Raw genomic sequence first — 22,563 nt, 5'->3', positions numbered from 1 at the left:
CCATAGGTGTAAGTCATGTAGGCCTAGATAATGTACAGAAGTAGCTGTAGTAACTCCGCCATTGCCGGTCCCCAGCCCGGATGAGAGAGGAGGAGTGTACACACGATTATATTTAAATACTTACTCATTATAGGTTAATTAAAACCTGCTACGAAACCATGTTCTCCTCTCAAAACCAGAATGTCGTGAGATGACAGTAGAGAGCCGTGAAGTGAAAGAAGCAACGTTTTCTGAAAAAAATCATGTTACCCGAGGCAGGGGCATACTAGCCATTCCGTTACGTTGATGAGTACATGCCGTACCGAGCAGTTCGAAAGACAGACTTAGGGGATGTAAGGTTCAAGATAACTTGCAATAACAGTAGTTTATCCATCTCTTTCCTCCACATGTCTATCAACATACTATTGCTGATTTTTAATAAACTGAAACCATGAATGAAGGAAATTTGTGCAACATTATTATTGCATCTTCATCAACAAAACTGAATATGTAATGAACAAAAGTTAATTATTTTTATTGCAACAGCCTGGTTCGTCATTACTCAGACGCAGAATTGCAAATGCAGAACTGCAGGTAATCGAGCAGTAGCAACTAACTATTATTGTATTCTTTTATGTGCTGCATTTATCCGATATTTGGTTCAACAATCCAACAGCGACATAAAAACTATTTGTATGTATTTGTGGAGGAACTGCTGATATTTACGGCCATCATGCACTCAGCTGTGCAAGGAGCAAGGGTCGCATTCCGAGACATACATCACTCAATGATATCATTAAAAGATCTCTGACGTCTTGTGGCATCCCGTCTCTTGGAACCACCAGGTATTAGTCGCGCGGATGGTAAACGACTTGATGGTCTCACCCTAATTCCATGGTCTAGAGGAAAATCTTTAATTTGGGACTCCACTTGCGTTGACACTCTAGCTCCATCTCACTTACCGAATACCTCCAGACGCGCAGCATCTGCTGCTGAATTAGCCGTGAAGAAGAAAGTCAATAAATATGTTCATCTTTTAGACAATTATATCTTTGTCCCATTTGCTGTGGAAACCTTCGGTCCTTGGAATCATGACGCTAAAGTTTTGGTATCTCAAATCGGTCAAATTTTGATCTCCATTACTGGTGATCGCTGTTGCACTACTTATTTGCGTCAACACTTAAGTATTGCTATTCAACTCGGAAATTCAATGAGCGTTTTGGGTACTCTTCCAGAGTCTAGCCCTTTGGACGAACTTTTTCTCCTGTAAAATTTATTATCTCTATGTAAATATTTAGATTTAGTTTTTATATATGTGTATATTGTAACGGTGAAAATATTGTTAATCAAATAATTTTTTTTTCATAAGTGTATATCATTTTTGGGAGTGTTTTTGTATATGCAAACACATTATTAATTTGGTTATAACTTTTATATCACCTTTATAAAGGTAAACATGTTTAGCATATAATAGAGTTTTCACAATACTTACTAAAAAAGTTGATATTGTTACGATAATAAAAACTATTGTCATTAGTTAAGCATTTCCTGTAAATTTAACTTGTAAAAATGCACCAGGATATCTCTTACAAGAATTTTAGAAATTCTGTTTCATACAGTTGTCAGTTTTCTTTCATATTTTCATTGATTTGTAATGTCCTTAATTATAATTTTTAATATCAATTTACTTTGCAACTAACAATTTTATTCATATAACTTTAAATCAGATTCTTTAATGGATTGCTATATCACTTGATTTTGATGTTACCCATTTCTCATTGGAAATGTCTTTAATTACCGGTAATGTATTAAAAGATTCTGGTACTTGAGCCGTTAATCAATAAGAATCTTATTATCATTACCAATGATGAGTTCTGGAAACTGTTGCTCTTTTAGCAATTTACATTTATTCAATCCATCTTTGAATGGCCTGTATCTATTTTACCAGTTTCATTTTCGTTTTGAAATTGTTTAGATAGTCTTAGTCTTGAAATTTTCATATGTTATACATGGGTTATCATTATCATTGTAACCTTACTTGGTGAAAAACCGTATTTCTGAAAGTCAACTTAGAAGCTGGATAAGAAGAATATGAAACAATACTATGTAACTGTATCAATTGCATGGGTATGGAAAAATATCTCGGTGCTTTAATAACCATGCAGAAAAAGGAAGTAAGGGAAGGACTCATATAGCAATCTTATCGAGTAGATTGGCAAGTTGACATAATTGAATTTGTATGGCTCATCTTAGAGTTAATTAATGTTTATATTTTAATAGTACATTATGCAACGAGCCTATAATGGCAGTAATTAAGACGCGAGTATATTTGTTTATGAAATGAGCGCAAGCGAGTTTCATAATTTTCATACGAGTGTCTTAATTACCATTATAGGCAAGTTTCATACGACTTTTTATGCTCGACCATATTTCTAACTTGAAATTATTCATAAGTATTCATGTTACGGTTATGTAAGTGAGGAGGGGAACTGACCTAAATTGTGAGATGTGCGCAGACGCGAAAGTATTGATTTTTTTCCGAGGAACGAATGTCATTGACCTTAATATAATCTAGAGAATAACATGAACATTAGTCTCTATAACCTGGAAATTGATTTAGAATTAAAAAACGAGATGACAAATTGAATTTATTTGAATATTATTTACAATTAACGCTAATTATTATAGTAACAGAACATAACCTTCTGCGACAGTATTGGATTTCCAGCCTCCGTGACTTTTCGCTAGTTGTCTTTCGATTGCATATCCGAGAATAATCGATACTTGTGATTTTATAATGGTACAATGGTGATTTCTCATTGGCTGAACAACTGAACTATAATGAATAGGTGTACTTTAATGAAGTGCATTAAAGGGCTACTACCAGGTGTATAATTACTACATTTCGGCGTGGTCGAGCATAAAATATATTGTGCAGTTTTTCATTGAATTAAGCAGACAGCTGTTCAAATAATGCTTAAGGCTACAAATCAACTCCTTGAAATTGAAAGAACATCAGTTTGTGTACATTCCAACTGTTAAATTAAGTTAGTAATTTATTACTGAAATACAACATTGGGCCACTTAAAGGAAATGTACTTGATAATATTGCACATGTTACATTCATCCTCATATGTTACATTGCCCTTATTTAAGAAGTTGCCGTGGATGATCGTATAATCTTAGGTCGTAAATCACTTTTTCTTTCCAATGCATGATAGTACATAAAGGCGCCTTTAATACCAAAAATTTATCAAGACATTTTGAAAGAGACCTTATGAATCCACATAGAATTGTGTTGCTTTATGAAGCATGAAGTCTCTGATTTGTGTACGCATGTTCAACAAAATATTTGACAGTACTTTCAAAGCTGGAAAACTGACATATTAGATGCATCTACAAAATGTTTGTTCTTTTTATCCAACAGTTGCAGCAGCTGTGGGCACAAGCACCCAGGCAGCTTTACGATGCCCCTTATGTCCCCGCTCATTCATGAGAAAAGCCAACCTATTAGTACATTCGAAGAATGAACATGGTGATGATCGAGGACCTTTCACCTGTACCATCTGTGGACGCGTTGCAAAGAACAAGAACAGCCTTCGTGTTCATGTGTATTTGTACCATAGAAAAGTTCATGATGAATGAGAAGCAAGAATACTTTCAACAGCCCCAAGCATCTTGTTACTGACAGAATTTTTATTTATTCATCAACAATTATGAACTTACATAGAGCTACTCATATAGTTGAGTGTGTTTGTAGAATCCTCCTGTCAAGAATTTAAAGATTTGCCTGCCAAGAGCTTGAGAAGGTGTGAACAACAATCATTATAGATCTAGATTTATTTTCCGGGCTGAGAGGCCGTGGTCTGTTGGTTGGTTTTCTACAGACGTTTCATCTGCAACTGCGGCAGACATCTTCAGTGGAGTGGTATCCGAGGTCGCAAAACTCTTCTCGGCATACCTGAAGCAATTGATCCTGTGGCTGGTTGTGTGGGTGTATTTATAGTGTAACTAGCGGCTGAGGCCTGTTGTCGCTGCGGTCCTCACCACTTTGTTCGCTGCTCCTATTGTATTGTATTGTATTTATTAAAATTCCATGGTATTCATACATGCTTACAGCTAGAATATGGAACAAGTCAAAAAACTTAATACTGTTATAAAATCTTAATTTATAGTCACAGTCTAGATGAAATATATATAGACGAGATTTACAATATAGTCTACTAGTACAACACAAAGTTTTAGTATCAATTTCATGAAGTGTTATTGAATGTCATGAATTCATCTACAGAATAGAATGCGTGAGAAATTAGATACTTCTTTAATTTGGCCCTAAATAATTTTATGTTTTGAGTTTCATTTTTTATATCGATAGGGAGGCTATTAAACATTTTTACTGCCAGATAACGCACTCCTTTTTGATAGCACAATAGACTTGCCGCTAGAGTATGAAAGTAATTTTTTTTACGTGTATTTATGCTATGAACTGTTGAATTAGTTACAAAGTTTTCACGATTACATACGAGGAAGATTATTAATGAAAAGATATACTGACAAGCCATGGGCATTATTTGTAGTTTTTTTTAAAATAGCCCTACACGATTCCCTAGATTTGGCACCTACTATTATTCTAATTACTCTTTTTTGTAATAGAAATATATTGTTACTATCTGTGGAATTTCCCCAAAATATTATTCCAAAACTCATTACCGAGTGGAAGTATGCAAAGTATATTGTTTTTAAGGTATTGATATTTACTATCTTTTGCATAGATCTAATAGCAAAACAAGCTGAATTTAGTTTGGAGGTAATTTCTTTAATATGATTTTTCCAATTTAACACATTATCGATTTTTAAGCCAAGAAATTTGGTTGTTGTTGTTGTTTCTAATAGTGACCTATTATTAATTATTGCGCTAGAAATTTGCGACGTTGAATTTGGACAGTATTTAAATGGAATTATGTTAGTTTTGTTACAATTTAATACTAATTTATTGACTGAGAACCAGTCATATATTTTGAAGAGATTTTCCTCTGTTGAAGATTGGAATGTGTTGGAGTTATTGGCTGTAATTACTATATTTGTGTCATCTGCAAATAATATGGTATGACCTACATCTGTTGTGGGTTCCGTCCTTCTGTTGTAGTGGCTTCTTATCTGTTCTGTTTAGGACCGGGTACCAACATTTGTTTAGCTTTACGCCTTCTTCCTTGCGATTAAAGTTGTTGTCATGTTTATAGATTTCGATCTCTTCTTTATGTAAATGGGGGAAGAAGTGTGTCGTCGTGCTCAAGATGTCCGTGTCCTTGAATCGTATGTTGTGATCGCCCTCTTGATAGGCATGTGGTGCCACTGCCGATTTGTCGATCTGTCCTAGGCGGCCTCGACAACAGGCCTCGGCCCGCTAGTTGTACTATAAATACGTCTGCACAACCAGCCACAGGATCAGTTGCCTCAGGTACGCCGAGAAGAGTTTTGCGACCTCAGATACCACTCCACTGAAGATGTCTGCCGCAGTTGCAGACGAAACGTCTGATAGAAAACCAACCAACAGACCACGGCCTCTCAGCCTGGAAAATGAATCTAGATCTATAGACTCCGGCCATGAGAGCCGACACTACAAGAACAATCACTATATTAGTCTTCTTTTTAAAATTATGTCTTCCACACTTCTGTGAGATCCAGTACAATGTGACAACATGTTAGTGTATGACTCCATATTGTCTGGGTTACAATCCAAGAGACTGACTGGTACAAACAGAGGAACAGAAATCCCTGATTATTATAAATCCCTTTTGGTTTACTTTCGCCCATCACTGCAGTAAATAACTCTGTTGCTAAATCAAGAGCATTAGAACCTACCTACCTCACTGCAGTTAAAAATGTCATTAAATACACTATGATAAATTCATATTTGGTTTCTTAAGTATATGCATTAATATTACTTAAAGGAAAATAATTTTGTTATATGTCTGTAAGTTTTATTGCCAGTGAAATCGCTTGTATCCATATATAATGAGGGTCACATAAGAACAGTTCCTAAACAGCAAATATTGCCGTCTTGCCAGTGTTGCCAACTGTTACTACACGACCCTATGTACTAAATTACTTATTTATTTACCGTACTTTATGTTGGAAGGTTATTCTAAATAATTCAATAATTTGTAACATATTTTCGTAGGCAAACTATACGAGAAAGGGATCAACATGTCAAGTATTTTGTCTGGCAATACGAAATTAATTGGTTTGACTAAACAATTGACTCACGAGACCTAACCTAAAAATATATTTTGTTTGACCACATGAAATTATTAATACTAACTCCGAAAACTTATCTGACTATAGTATTGAATTATTACCACAACACAACACATAAAATAACTATTATGTATTAATATTAATACTGATATTAGTTAATTATTAGTATGGTCAAATTTCTCTACCTTCCAGTAACCGGCTCAGAAATCTAGTACAATTTTAATTTCATGGAACTCCAACACCGACAAAATATTGTCGATATTTGTCTCAGCTGCCAACATACCAGTTACAAAATCACTACTATTTATAGTATTTGTCAATATCGAAATTCGAAACGAAGTTGGCAAAAGAAAATTCAACCTGCAAACTAGAAAATCACCACAATCCACTAGCATATGTAGTAATGGGGGGAAAATGTTAGGTTTCACCCTTAGGGTATTAAGTAAGCTGACCCGGACTATACAAAGAAATCAGTTTGTTATACTGACTGAAAATTAATATGCTTCTTTCCATCTGCAGATTCCTCTATTTGTTTGAAACACAGATAATAAGAACTTGTAAATTCTGCACATACACTATATCCAGTTACATTTTGATATTTTATGGACATATTTTGAGTTCACAATATCTTGCTTCCAATAGTGCATGTTCATGTGCAAGTACTGTATTTGGGTATATAATGGTAGATTTTTATTAATGGAAGGGAATGGCTTTTTGAAACTGTGATGTCATTAAGTTAACTTGGATGTTATGACAGCAAGCAGTCGACTCAATGGTGTTGCAACTAGCCTGGAAAAAACTTGCTATTGTGCATGTCTAATGATATAATGTCTTCTTTATTCAGTTTAATCTCTAAAATATGTATTGCTTACTTATCATTCGTACACACAGTGCTTTTTTTTTTTTTTTTTTAAGAAAATGTGGTGGAACTCTGTGTAAAATAATAAAAATATTGGAGTAGATGGGGAGATGATTACTGCCCAGTGCACTGGAAATTCAAGGCCTAGGAGTTAATGAAAAAATTACGTTAGAAACATAATTAACCCTTATTTATTTTCACATTTTAATGCACCTTTCAGAAGATATACAAATTAAATTCATGTTGGTATAAACTGACTGAATTTGGGTTAACAAAGTAATAAATTGGTTTGCAACAAAGGCGTTTAATAAACTACATACCAGTACTCAAAGTATTAGAAGATTTTTCACAGCCTAGCCATTTCTTCAATATTTTCTCTTTTCCTCTTATACTCTTTCCTTGTGACATCTGCTGCAGCACAATGGCCTTTCAGTAACCATGATTTAACATACTTGTCAGGGTTGAAGATGATCAAACAGTTCTAATAAGAACCAGGTTCCAGGTTCTTCGTGATGTTAACTAGCAGTGATATATCTCAGTGGAGAGACAGTGAAGTTGGGTTAGGTGAAGCCTCATAATATATTAGTTGCTTGAAATTCGAACATTTCTCTGTTCTGTGATTAAAAATATGACAAAAAGATGTCAGAACTGTGACGCATTCTATGATAAAAAAACACTGTGTACACATATTGCTAGCAGTCATTTACTTAATTCTGTTAGATGTTTGGCAACATAGATGTAGATGCCCGGTGAAGTGAGAAGAATATCTGAGGTTCAAAGTTATTGAGAGAGGATAACATTAGGTTACTGCGACAGAATTTCGTTGATATAATAGATATATAATATTGTTTAATTAATTCAGTCTAATTGACATATCACAAATATAAAAAGTCAATAACACTTACCCATGTAAGTGATCATTGTGTACTATACAAATATAAAAAAAAATATATGTATAAAAAATATAAAAAAATTAATTATATATATATTTTTTAATTTGTATAGTAAACAATGATCACTTACATGGGTAAGTGTCATTGACTTTTTATATTTGTGATATGTCAATTAGACTGAATTAATTAAACAATATTATATTATATTATATCATATTATATTGACTATCTGAACATTTCAACATGCTTTCTAAGAATTTCGTTGACCTCATGTTTTCAGCTGTCTTGATACTCAGATTAATAGCATTTTAAATAAACTTTCTACGATTAGATGAGAACTCACAAATAGCTCCATTAATGTCATAATTTTATGTAAATTAAAACGAAAACAGTATTGAATTATTCAAGACGAATTTGGATTGGTCTTTGACATTCGTGGTGAAATAGGCCTACAGATATCACTACATCTTGAAAGTAGAATCTATCTCTATTTTGTGAAAAAGGATGGAGCGTTATGTCCTGTCAGAGCCTTTACAAACGGATAAATTCACTTGACTGGCCAACAATTGAGAACAGGAAGCACGAAATTATAACCAAAAAGAAAGAGAGAGAAGATGAAAGAGGGTTCGAATATTATAGCAGTTGTATGGAAAATGGAACTATGAAGTGAAACTGAAATTTGAAAGGTACTACATGATAGTTGAATACAAAATTGTGTGTATCTAATGCCTACCCATTTCACTTGCGTGATTCGAATTTCGCATTATTGCAGATAGATGGCAGGACTGTGACCCATTTTCAGTGGTACACAACTTCGTCAGGCCATGCTGTACATGATTGTATCTGTGAAGAATTATGTCGTTTACTAGGGTGAATGTAATGTAAAGCCCGGTTCAGACGCAGTGGCGTAGCGTTAATGTAAGCTAAAAAGCTCAGCTTCCCCAGTTAATAATAATTTTATAACAAACCTGCAATTTATGCACAAAATTATTTATTAATTTTAATACAATTTATTTTTAGGCGTTAAATATTGTGATGTGGCAGCTCAGGATGATTTGTGATGCAGCAGTAAACATGAAGCCTGCACACACCAGCTTCCAATCCTCTCATTCTTCTGTGTAACCCACCCCGCAGATTTTCCATCTCTTTCTAACAAAACTACCCTGGTTGCAAGGCTCACAAGAAGCCAGCTTTAACATTGAAAAGAATTTAGTTTCCGAGTTATCCCTTTTGTGAGTTGTGTTTAGTTGAAGTATTTAGTGTCCATTGTGGCTGATATAATAAATAATGAGTGAAATAACAGTTGCTGGCACTAATTTACTTGAATTTTTAGGATAATTCTATTATCAAGACTGACTTATGAACAAAAGTGTAATTTAAAAAGAAACGACCGACTCCCTTGCTGTCAATGAAGGACACAACCAAGACAGACGCATACTTACGTAATTACTAACTGTATTTATTGACCGTTAATATTGTGATTTCTCTAAATATGACAGAGAGTAAGCTAGTGTTAAATTATTCCTATACCTGTCTATTTGTTAGAGATATGTGTAAACCATGAAGTCATAATTTACTACGTACCATTTGAGGTGATGCCTTATTGGTGTTACTTACGAGGTTCCAACCAATCTTCGGACTGTTGACTTGACATCGATACTTTTATTTTAAGACTATATTTTTGCAATACGTTTTCTCATATGTACATGGAAGACAATTTGAGTTAGCTTCCCCTGCTCAAAATTTTATGCTACGCCACTGTTCAGACGGTGCGTGTTTCTGTGATGGATTCCAAGGTGGGTGCGCGGATGGGTAGCCTGCGTGGTCACTTGCCGGAAGTGATGTGTTCTGGTGGCTCCATAAATGGCTAGCTTGCTGGATTTCGAGGGTAGGTTCCTTGCTATTTTTCGTGATGGTTTGCAGGCTGGAAACCAAAGATGATCATATATATCACCTCTGAAACCATGTCGCCGTGTTCGTTGTTTTCCAAGTAAACCTGTTTTTTTCTATATTCTGTAGTTTCTAAGAAACAACAACTATATCGGACTTTAGCTGTTTTGCACTTATGGCTTAATTGCTTTATTACGACATTTACTACTGTTAATATAGGACTTTAGCTGTTTTGCACTTATGGCTTAATTGCTTTATTACGACATTTACTACTGTTAATATAGGACTTTAGTTGTTTTCCACTCACGGTTTAGTTTCTTTTTGACCATGAGTGTTGGCAACAGATAAAACAGCAGATGATTTTCCAATTTGAACTGTGAAAAGATCCAGCTCCGTGTGAACAACTACCATCACTGTAGCCAACACGGGAGCCAGCAAGTGAGCACGCAGGGGAGCATCAGCGCAGCCACCTTGGAATCCATCACAGAAACTTGCACCGTCTGAACCAGGGTTAAGTGTAATGTAGGGGATGGGTGAGGATAAAGATGAAGGTGAGGAAGGGAGAAGGGGAAACCCGGTGCTGGCACATAGCTTACTCCTGTCAAATAGCACTCTTTTAGCATGGAAGCATTCTTACATCAGGTTTAATGTTCCCATTTGACGGATGAATCACTATCAACAATGACATATGCCTTTTTCTTCATATGAGCTGTTGATAAATTTGGGATTTAACGCAGGCATATTGGTGCACAATTTAATGATTAGAAGTTGTGTACCGCCATCTCTCCTAGTCCCAAGGTAGAAATTTTAAATGAAAATCTCTGACCCTGCCAGGAATTGAACGCGAGCCGGCTAGTCTGAAGAGAGATGCGCTACCACAGAGCTAACTCAGCAGACAACAAATTGAAGTTAATCATTCTTATTACGAGACAGAACAGAAAGGCTCATGAAATTCACGAATCAGAATGCTGTTCTGGTCTGCTCTGGTTCATTTCAAACCCTGATTACATAACACAACACAACAGCTTGACTCCCAAATTATCAGTAAGTCTAATTATACACTGCAAGAGCCATCAACACCAACCTAAAACTGTGATTTATTGTCAGAACAGAACTTTTGTAATCATTATTTAAGGAACCAATAGTAATCTTGCTAGTAATTACATAATTTACTCGAACTTTGGCACTTTCGGGGTTGGAGGAGAAAAGAAATGGAGATTAAATATTTCTAGGACTCAATGGTTTCATTGCATCAAAATCCTTTCATACAAAAGAGCTTCAAATTCACATTCAGATATTTTGACACCTGCTTAAGAAATGTCGCATTACTTGCTACAACCCCCTTTGAGAAATGGAGGCGATGTTTTCTCAATCCTATTCCTCAGTTCTTTCAGAGTATGTGAATTATTTTTATACACTTTATCTTTTAACGTTCCCCAGTGATAAAAGTCAGATAGTTTTAGAATTTCCTTTCTTGATATGGGTCTAAATGATGTCTTAACTGCTTATTTAATATTATTTTACATTAATAGTTTGTGGTTTGTCGGATTACTGATACTGTTCTGTCTCCATGCCCAACAATAGCCATAGTTGACGCTTATCAGTGGGGAGATAATTTGTTCACCCACAAGGGAAGGGTTTCGGCTCGAACAGGAATTTTTGGTTCAAAATTTGTACATAGGCTTACCTCACAATGGTGATGAAGACCGTAAAAGCATTCATTTGTGTAACTCTCCGTTTGGTTGGCATTGGTCAATACACTTCTTTAAAAATGTACATGAGGATTCTTTATAAAATACATGAAACAGCATGGAGCAGAGCAATAAGCACAACATGCAGAAGCAACACCTGAACAATCTTCTGAACCACACTCCAGTGCTGAAAAATCAAGTGCCACCTGAATTACATTTTTGAAGTCCGAGACTTGTTCAGGATTCACGTAACCAGCTGACTGCCAGGAATACTGAAGCATAGGGCGGTATACTGGAGCAGACAACTGGTTATGAATAACAGAGTGCATTTTTATTATAAACACTCGATTTCCCAAGTTAAGTTCTGGATTCTCAGCAAGAGTCCTTATGCAATCTGTTATCCTCCGAGCATATATTTTGTATTGTTTAAGGAAATAGATATCCAGAGGCTGGAAATATTTAGTTTTTTTTAGGTGGAATGATCATACATCCCATGCCTTAGCCTTGGAATAATTCATTTATTAAGGTTGTTCCTTGTGCACATTCAATGAATCACACAACAGTGTACATTTTTGATTAGCTGCAATATTTTCAGACAGAACGTTGGAGAAAAATGTTCTTAAATGGACTCTAGACATGTTATCACTCGTACTAGCTTCTAGGCTAGGCTAGGCTTACGGATAAGGTGCCCCATCCTCTTAACTTGTGCAGTGCTCTCCCCACCCCCTCAACTTGTACAGTGCTCTAACAGACAAACCACACATTACACAACCGAATGCTTTTGAGAGCTTTACAGAGATGTAAAGATGGGCCTGTATACAAATTTTAGATATGAAATTCCTGTTCGAGCCGAAACCCTTCCCTTGTCAGTATGTTTTAAATATTTATTTCTAAGGTTATACTAGCAACAATAAACATTATTTCAATTTGTATCTTCAGCTACAGCTATACCTATGTACAATTACTGATAATGTCGTAATAGTAATAATCCAATCTTTTCTCTTGTGTAGAGTATCCATCTTTAGTCTTTTGATTGGTTTACAATATCTTAATATATTTGCTCTTAAAAATACTTTAACCAATAGAGTTAAAGAATGAAATTGCAATCTTATTAATTGTAATACCGGTACTATATTATTTCATATACATTCTGCCCACATGCTTTCAGTCATTCATTGTTTTAGAAATCGTAAGTTAGGAGTAGAATATTCATGTCTGTGGAAACTTCCTGTTTTCCAGAGGCATGGAGGAGTTTCACTTTTTCTCTAATTTCCACAGGTCTTCTGCGTACAATCCAGCCTAATATACATTCACGTCGTGGGAGAATGTCAACACTCGTGATTGGAAACAGATTTGCATGCGAAATCTGTCATAAAAGCTTCACACGACGAGATACTCTTACTGGACATATTAAAAATCTCCATGGAGAACTACAGGGTCCCTTCCCTTGTCTGAAATGTGGCCAGTTGTCCAAAAACAAGAAAAGTCTTAAGACACATATGTATGATAAACATGGTGGCCAACATTAGGTTGTTTCTAGACAAATATCATCCACAGCATATTACCACTAGATAATATAAAACTGTAAGATACATATATGATTGCAATGTATAAATGTAAATACAGCACTGTGATATCAATGCATTTGTTTGTTTCCTTTTTAATGTAATGTGAATTTCTCTTTTATTTTATAGCAAAATATATATATTTTTTTCCTATAGAACATTGCTCAAAAGCTGAATAAAATATTACAGTAATTTCAGTTGTGCCTGACAGTTTCTTAGTTTAATTTTAATTACTTGTATCTTTTTCTAAGTATAGTCCGCATCACCGTTTTTGGCGTGTGAAATAAGTAATGGGAACGTTAAGTGCTAGTGTTTTACATTTGCCGGAGTCAGTCTGACAACTATGTTTGGAAAACGGCTGATGTGACGTGTATAGGAAGTGGTACAATTCTCAGATGCACTAGCAACATGCTCACAAAGTGGGCACTATATATCTAGGACACACGCCATAAACGCTGGTTCCAGCTATAATATTCGTTTACTGCATCATTTAAATTCAGCTGTAATATCTGTGATTAAGATATGCTACATAGATTAATATGCGGCTCTGAAGTTAAGTTTGTTTCTCTCTAGTGATACATATTAGCATGTCACGTCGTGATACATGTGAGTGTAACTCAAAAATTAAGCACAGTCTCTCGTTATGTCTTCATATGTTTATTTGCATGATGTTTTGTTTTGCAAATGGCCTCCTGTTGTACTTTACGTGCATGATAATATTTGTCATGAATAGCTAATTTTTGCTTTTTGTTTTAAATTATATTCATTCCATTAATAACCAATAACTTAATAAGCATACAGATCAGATACTGTATTTTAAAGCTTTCTTTATGATACCAGGTTTAAAGAGAAGTAATAACCCATCACTTGATAAAAGTGTGTAAATAAATTATTGTTAAAATGTATTCTCAAGACTTAAGTGTATTTTTTTAAGGGGAGGCAGAGGTGAATATTTCAAAATCAACAAAATTTATCCGATTTGTTTGAAATTGATCATGGATACTAAGTATGTTATTAGTAATGGACATACCAAATTTAAACTTTCTAAGTACAATAGTTCTGTAAATAGTAATAATTTTATACAACTTTATATCATTTGATATAAAATGCTCCATGCACCATATTGTAAGAAATTTTCAATATTTCTTTTTATTTATATGTTCAGAGAAGATATATAAATAATGATAAATATTATTTTATTATGGGAATAATATAGTAATACAGTTATCTTGGTTTTAATTTCATGCTTTTAAGGGCACAAAATCAAAAACTAACATCGGAATATGAAAATAAAGATAATAAAAATGGAAAAAATCAAATTTTCATTTTTTCTTCAGTTTTGTTCGAAAATTTCACCTCTGCCTCCCCTTAAATAAGTTCACAGTTCTGTAGTGTATTAGTACATAATAATTCAAAGAAACAAACAGTAATTTCTATATTAGTAAAAAGAAAAAAAAAAAACTTGAGACAAATGTAAATTTCTGTTGTGTTTATTGAGATAGAGTGATGTGCGAAGTTTATTTCATAATTTGGTAAATAATTTAATGGAAATTGAAGAAAAGTTCGAAATTATTTTTCATAATTTGTGTTCTTTATTTTCAACAATCTTTTAGTACATTTGAAACATATTTTTCTCTGAGATTTGGAATTTATTATCGCATTTTCTATTATAATGCTTTTCACGCAACTTACTTCAGACATCTCATCTTCTTCGCGGCTACAGTATTATGTCTGGGCGCATGTAATATTTTAATTACCACCACTAACAGCGACTGAGTCTTAACAATACAACTAGGCAACATTGCTTAAGTGTGAATGGCTCGTGTTCCGGGCAGCTAAAAAGCTGCGCCCTCCATGAACTAGGTTGCATGAAAAGAGGTGTACTGTACTTGTAGTATGATATTGTTCAATGAAAATCGAATTCTCTTGCAGAGTTTACTTACCTAGTATTAAGTAATGGTATTTATTCGTTCATATGTTTGAACTAAAGTTGTCTGCTATGTACAAACTTTATTTTATGTAAATGGTATCCACAGCTTTGAGTGGCATTGACTTATACTATACCTAGAGTATATATGAGGGTCATTTCATAAGTCATGGCAACTATATTATATCAGCCAATAAAGCTGCAGGAATAGAAATTCGCTATATGCGATTGAAGGTCACTGGAATATGCTTCGGAATGCTAGTACCAAATTGGGTCCATGTACAGGAAGCAAAGGGTTAGGGAAATTGAAAGATACGTAAATAGAAATCATTGTTTTATTATACTGTAACTTTTATTACAAAACAGTAATGTAATTTTATTCTCACACCAATAATAGTCACTTTCTACAATTTAATTCTACTCCCGTCAACAATGGGATTTCCACTCCACACAGTAACACAGTATTCGTTATTGCACTCCACAGACGACAATGGCAATTTACTTGGATTATTGAGAACAACAATGAACTGTTAATCTTAACTAATGTTCACAGAGCACTATTTACAAATCAGAACTGTCAGTTCTCATTTCACAGTTCATTTGCCTTGGCTAATTCTTCTAGCTCAGTCACTCGAGTTCACAGTATCTCGAACCCCAGACCTTCAGAGACAGTCCACTGAACTTCGAACTGAGGTCCCCCAACTGCGGTCCACTGCACTCAAACTCAGAACTTCGGATGCTCACACAGCTGCAGACACACTCAAGTCGAACTCCTGTCTCGAAGCTGGCTTCACTGCTACACAAGACTGGCTGGCTTGCTGTCCAACGATTACAACAACACTACTCAAGTTCACTCGCGTGTCGTAATTTATAACCAAACCATAGCTACGAGAAAGTACGATGCTAGAAATTTCCACGGATGTCCAGAGATGGCACTCTCGAATTCTCTGGATTTCTCCCCTCTCTGCTGCGGTCGCTCTTTCCCCTCTCCTCTCCTCTCTACGCCACAGCACATGCCCCAGGAAACAGATGCGCGCGCATCTTCCGCGCCGAACTACGGCCGACCCTGCCCTTTGTGGGACGCGTGATCGACCCTCAGCTGTCACAATACACAAAAGAAAACAAAGTACATTATTCACAGCTAACACCCTTCAAAATAATTCCCCAAGACTTCCACACATAGATGCCAACGATGATGCAAGGGTTTGAATACCATTGGCTGTGTGTGTGTGATTCGTCTATGTGTATCACCTCTCGTTGAAACGCTGTTAAGATGTCCTCCCTATTTGCCAATCACTTCCCATGCAGCGGCTCCTTCAATTGCAGAATGAGATCAAAGTCTCATGGACTGAGATCAGGCGAGTAGGGGGAGTGTTCCAAGATCTTAAATTTTCACGTATGACTACTGTTCAACTTTACTTACATCCATCCTGGAGCACAGCCTCTAGCATACTAACTTTTGCGTGTGCTGTCAACTAGTCACCAATGCATCCCAGACAGTGTACAACAGGTTTTCAAACATATATACTGAAGTAACCACATTTTCAGTTATTCGGAAGATATAACATAGTTGTCATGACTTATGAAATGACCCTCGTGTGTGTATATATCACACATTTTTCTGTATTCAGAATCGTCTTTTGTAGACTGGCAAATGCTTAGAACTTCGGTGATTTAACTTGAATTAAGTTTCGGAATAAAATTTAAAATCTGAATTCTAAAACAGTGACTTGGAGAACTAAAAACTGAAGATAAATAAAAGGAATGTGGAAAGTGAATTAGATACAGTTTTATTGAAGAAAACAATTTTTTCAATAGTTTCGAACATCATATTAACAGATTTGCAATGAAATTGATTGCTATAAAGTAAGTGTGCTATTTTTTTTCATTTCCACTCCCTTTCAGCATTGTACTTTTCATTGTGGAAATAACTTGTTTGTTTTGTAATTAACATAGGTTCAATGTGTAATCTACATCGTTCATCCTTCTTTTTTCAAACTTTACAAATAAATAATTTCTTAAAAGATATTTGTGTAAACTTTCTCATGCAATAAAGCAAGCACTGTTGAATTAACACGTGATTTTTATGGCCAGTAACATGACCAAAGTTAACAATCACTTAGGTAGTTTTCTTCAGTTAAAGTACAAGATTTTATGTGGCTTAATATATTTTGTCATTACACATTATTATTATTATTATTATTATTATTATTATTATTATTATTATTACCAGTACTACTATTACTACTATAATCATCAGCATCACCATCATTATTTATGTTGTTATGTTCTTCTAGCTTCTCTGACTTGTAATAGTAATATGCGTTACAAGACCGGCATGTTGAAGTTTTCATGTTCGAGGAAAAGTTTGAAAAACAAAACGTAGTTGAGAATTGAAAGAAAACATACCGCTCATGTATCGTACATTATTTTGTGCGAAGATCGTTACCTGAAAGAGGAATTTCTAATTAGTTGCAATGAAATCTCCATCTTGGTTTCTGTTCAATGACGGCAAATTTGCAAAACAAAAATACCTATCTTTAACATTGTTGCTTTAAAATGTTTTCTGTGTTTACTATACTCCAGCAGGCCATGATATACGTCTGTCTTTTTTTTCCCCCATTCTATGATGAGTCTGGAATCTTGTTGATTTTTTCACAGCTTCCTTAATGTTACTTGCCTCACGAATGCAGTAACTTTAGTGGAGTTGTAGAGTTTACTTAATTTTTGCAAATATTTAAAAGCAATAATTAACAGTGCAATTTAGGTGAAATTGCAGTGGTAAGTTTTCAATTTATAATTATTACTATATATTGAACGTCTCTAAAAATAAAATGTTAAAAGCCTAAAGCAGTAAAATCAGTATGTCACTTAAGCGGTAAGAAGAGGGAAATTGTCATGTGTGTTAGGTTGGGAATACTGAATGTGGAATTTTAGACTTTCCGCGGATTGGTTTTGTGCGGAAACCAAGCAAATACTCACGATCTCGCACAAAAAAATATATGTATACTTTATTAATAATCTCTACATTTTGTTTGTTTCACTACTATCATTTAGTTATCTTCAGTCGAAGTAAATGACTCTGTGTGGTTTAATATAGTTTGTCATTCGGAACATTTTGTTCATTATTATTATTATTATTATTATTATTATTATTATTATTATTATTATCATCATTATCATCATTATCATCATCATCATCATTTCTGTTATGGTGAATCTTCCAGTCCCTCAGACTTGTAAGAAAACGAATATTAATGATCTCTACATTTGTCCCACTACACTTCAATGTAAGGAAGTTGTGTAAGTATTACTAAGATAAATTTTGTCATTTGTAATTCACCTTTCACCAGTTTTTACTGCATTTTTTCTTTCTTCCAGATTTGTACTCTGCTGTTGGACTGGTACAAGCGATTCATTTCCCCCCTAAAGAGAAAACAATAAACCAGAAACGCTATCTGTGTGAATTGTGCCATTTGACTTTCACAAGGAGATACTCTCTCTTGGGACACATCAAAAACATCCATGGAGAACTACAAGGTCCATTCCCATGTGAACTTTGTGGAAAGCTCTTGAAAAACAAGAAAAGTCTGACAATGCATATGTACGATATGCATAAAAATAAACACAGACTGCATCGATAAGACATTTCAGTATTCATATTTTGCTAAAGTGTATATTGTAGGTCGTCTGTTTTAAGATTCAGGAACTTGAACATTTTTGGGTAAGCATATTCTGTTAAAATAACTATTGAAGCTTTCCTGGTGACGTGATAATTCGAAATTTTCTCGGACTTCCAGCCAGGTCATGAGTTGATGATCCACCAACATTTCGAGGATGTTCATCTTCCTCATCTTCAGGGTTAAATGATATCTAGGGGTACCCAGCTCCTTAATTTATAGTGCCAGAGGGAGGAGTCAGCCAAGGAGCTGTGCGCTGATTGGCTCTTATTAGTGCGGACCGTGGCGCGAATGCGGCCGACGTGTCGTCTTGCTTTGTGCTTTTCGGCTGATTGACCGCGGGTCTCATGATAGGCTCGGCGGACGAGTTCTTATGTGTCCTTTGCTGATGACGGTCCGTCGTCTGGGCGTTGAGAAATTTAATAGCCGGTGCACACGCCGCGCTTAGTTGGAGACCTGAGTCCCGATTCAGGTTACCGCGTTCCGCCGCTATGGCCAAGGTTTCCTACTGGGATAGAAGAGTAAAGGAAACCTTGACAATAGTGGCGGAACGCGGTAACCTGAATCGGGACTTGGGTCTCCGACTAAGTATGGCGTGGGCACCGGCTATTAAATTTCTCAACGCCCAGACGACGGACCGTCATCAGCAAAGGACACATAAGAACTCGTCCGCCGAGCCTATCATGAGACCCACGGTCAATCAGCCGAAAAGTACAAAGCAAGGCGACATGTCGGCCATGTTCGCGCCGCGGTCCACACTAATAAGAGCCAATCAGTGCAAAGCTCCTCGGCTGACTCCTCCCTCTGGCACTATAAATTAAGGAGCTGGGTACCCTCTCCCTAATTACTCTAAATTAATTAACAATTACATCTCTCCCCCCTCTTCGTAATTGAGCCATCATATAGCCAAATGGCTGGTCTCTAAATTGAGACGATCCAACAAGGCTCATAACAATCACCACCTACATAATAGCCAAATTGGCTAGTCTCTTATATATGAGACAACTCATCCTGCCCAAGGTATTCCGTGGTTTTCCTCAGGCGTAAGACAAATGTCGGGATGAGCCCTATAAGAAATGGGCCGCAGACCTATATGCCCTTCCGCGTATATATTCCCCTTTATTATAAACGACGTATGCCCTAGTTCAGAACCTATAAATTGTCTATTAAATATACGAGGTCACTCAATTAGTCGCAATTTGAGAGGAAAGGGACCTCTCAAATTGCAGATTTAGATTTCACAGTGCTTCTTATGACGGCCTTCACATGCTTTGTCATCGAACAACAGATGACAGCGTCTCGCCATCCTAACGGCAAACACCAGCCATCTCCTCACCCCGTTCTGTGATCACTTGATCAAATCTCAGTCCCCCTCGCGTATGTAGTACCTAAGAGGTTACGTCCAATTTCGGCTTCCCCTTCAAAATTTTCTAGATCTCCTTCAGTGGAGCAGCGTAATCCGGAGTGAGACTAGTGGCCAACAGGCTTGGAGCTCACATATTTAGTTTTGTGCAGCCCCCAACCCCTTGCAAGGACGCGTTTTGCGTATCTTTTAAATTTGTCCTCCCAATTCTCTTTCGATTTTCGAGACACAGGATCCTAGATATCATTTAACCCTGAAGATGAGGAAGATGAACATCCTCGAAACGTCGGTGGATCACCAACTCATGACCTGGCTGGAAGCCCAAGAAAATTTGGAATATTCTGTTAAGCTGTATTTATAACATCTCTCTTAGAACTGTATTGTCTGCTGTCATGTCTTATAATAAATTTGATTACAGTAATAGTGTGAACAATTCTGTTAACAAGGAATGATTATAGTCTGCTTTTCAAAGAAGGTACACATTTATGAGATGGTTTTTCATCTGTATTTTTGTATAAGTATTTGTAGACTTGAGTCTTCCTCCCCCTTAGGTGATGTATTATGTTAGTGCTAGACATTTTTTAATTTATTATACTCCGGTTTTACACAACCCTATTTTACCTGAGATAGGTATGTTAGGGTTATAAATACATCATTATGATATTTATATGATATTGATTAATTAAATCTCATATTGAATTTTTTTAAGTACAATCTGATATAATGTATATTGCCTGGATGGATGAAGTGAAATAAAATGAGACATTTAATATACATCAAGAACACCAGAACGCCATGATTCTGATTCTTTAAGTGTACCTATATAGAAAAACTATCACAATCTACTAAAAAATATAGCTATGTAGTCGTGACGCTGTTATTCCCGGCGTGACTCCTCCTCTTTTCTTACGTCTTAGGAAGTCAAGGCTCTATAAAGTCTAGGTAGGTAGTATCGTTCGCCATTTTTGTTCTTTCGTTGCTGAGCTACCAGACGAGGGATCTATTTACCACACTGTTAAACATTATCATGTCGTAGCTCCTATGATAATAAATCAAACGCACTGTAATTCAGCAAATAATTGAGCGGCAAATAACGTCCTCATGTGCTTTCTGCGAACGCCAACGAAAGAGCCAAAATGGCGGGCGATTATATATTAAGTATTTTTTCATATCATTTACCTTAATGTTTTCTTTTTCCTTTCAAATTGTCACACAATTGGTTTTCATGATTATTATTTATGAATTGATTAGTAGGCCGATCTATTCGAACCCTTATTTAGGGCGGCTTTTTTATTAAAAAATTTCCAGCCTTAGGAAATGCTTTACATCTTCATCAGCGAATCACGAGATGCACACGTTTAAATGTAGCCGACCTGCAACATGATTGGCTGCCGGAAATTAGAGCGACGGGACTTTTTTATAATGGATTACAGTAAAAAAAAATATAAACATACCACCAGTAGTCATTTCTTTAATTTCTTAATACAAAATTGTATACGAGCGACGTACTTCATCCAGAAAGATAAATGGCATGAATTATAAATTCCTTCAGTTAATTTTGACAGCATTAAAAATGTCAGAAATGTAATTTAATGCTCATTACCGCAATTAGTGACATTTATGGAACTTGCTGTCATTATTGATTGAACTTCTTAGACGTGTATAGATATTTTTAAGTGCATATTGAGATGCTCTTGAGGTTTTAATGTCTAAGTTTACATGTAACTTTGTGTATATGTATAATATGGAAATTACAGACCTACATGGACAATAAAGAAATGATACCGGTACACATTTAGTTATTAATTTAGCTCAGTTATTGTATTTATGGTAAAATTTGTAGTCGGTTATTTTTGTACTTGTAGTAGCCTACAAAATAAATATTCAGAAGACTTTTGTGTATTCTACTGTGTTCTGGGAGTTACATTTTGGAGCTGCATAAGGTTTCATTAACAGGGCAATGTGGTGCGACCTAAAGGGCCACCTATTCTGCTGGATCCATTATGCCTAGCAATTCGAAATAACTGGCTTACCTGTAAGAGACGAAGTGCAGCTGTTAGAATTATCTTCTGGTTCGAGCTTAAAAATCGTGTTTTCTATAATAACTCCACAGCAAGTTTGGTTGCATGCACAATCATGAGTTCCGATGTTTCTATAATTACAATGCAACACTTAATGCCTTGTGCTTCAACGTAATGTGTCAATGAACATTTTCGGCTCTAGTCTTCTTGAAGAACAAATATAGTAAACCTAAAGCAAAGTCACACTTGCGACTTAGAGTTTTGTTTACAATTGAACCAGACTTTGCAAAACTCACAGTTGCAAGGCAATATCATCCAACCTTGTGGTAAGTCTAAAAAACTACTTTCATTTTTTAATATAAAAAAAGCAATATGTATCTTTGTTCTGCCAATAAAGTGTTGTTGTTATTGTTATTATTATTATTATTATTATTATT

The 22,563-nt window shown here is 35.5% G+C and overlaps 1 protein-coding gene across 11 annotated transcripts in view; it reads left to right on the top strand.

Annotated features, from left to right (window-relative positions):
* The window catches only part of LOC138706671 (modifier of mdg4-like), a 243,974-nt gene that overhangs the window by 127,236 nt on the left and 94,175 nt on the right, over nucleotides 1-22,563 (top strand). The window contains exon 6 of one of the 11 annotated variants that reach the window (XR_011334045.1): nucleotides 18,444-18,786. The exons of 8 other annotated variants lie outside the window; for them this stretch is intronic. Coding sequence is in view for 2 of the 3 variants with exons in the window: in XM_069836263.1 (XP_069692364.1) it covers nucleotides 12,849-13,099 (251 nt within the window). In the remaining variant the exon portion in view is untranslated. Of the gene's footprint in view, nucleotides 1-3,406; nucleotides 3,830-12,848; nucleotides 17,132-18,443; nucleotides 18,787-22,563 lie in introns of those variants that run through there. 2 more of the 11 variants (XM_069836263.1, XM_069836330.1) reach the window with 2 other exon arrangements.

Source organism: Periplaneta americana, chromosome 1 (genome assembly GCF_040183065.1).
Source record: "Periplaneta americana isolate PAMFEO1 chromosome 1, P.americana_PAMFEO1_priV1, whole genome shotgun sequence".
NCBI classification, from domain to species: Eukaryota; Metazoa; Arthropoda; class Insecta; order Blattodea; family Blattidae; genus Periplaneta; species Periplaneta americana.
This window is presented reverse-complemented; position numbering and strand designations above follow the sequence as displayed.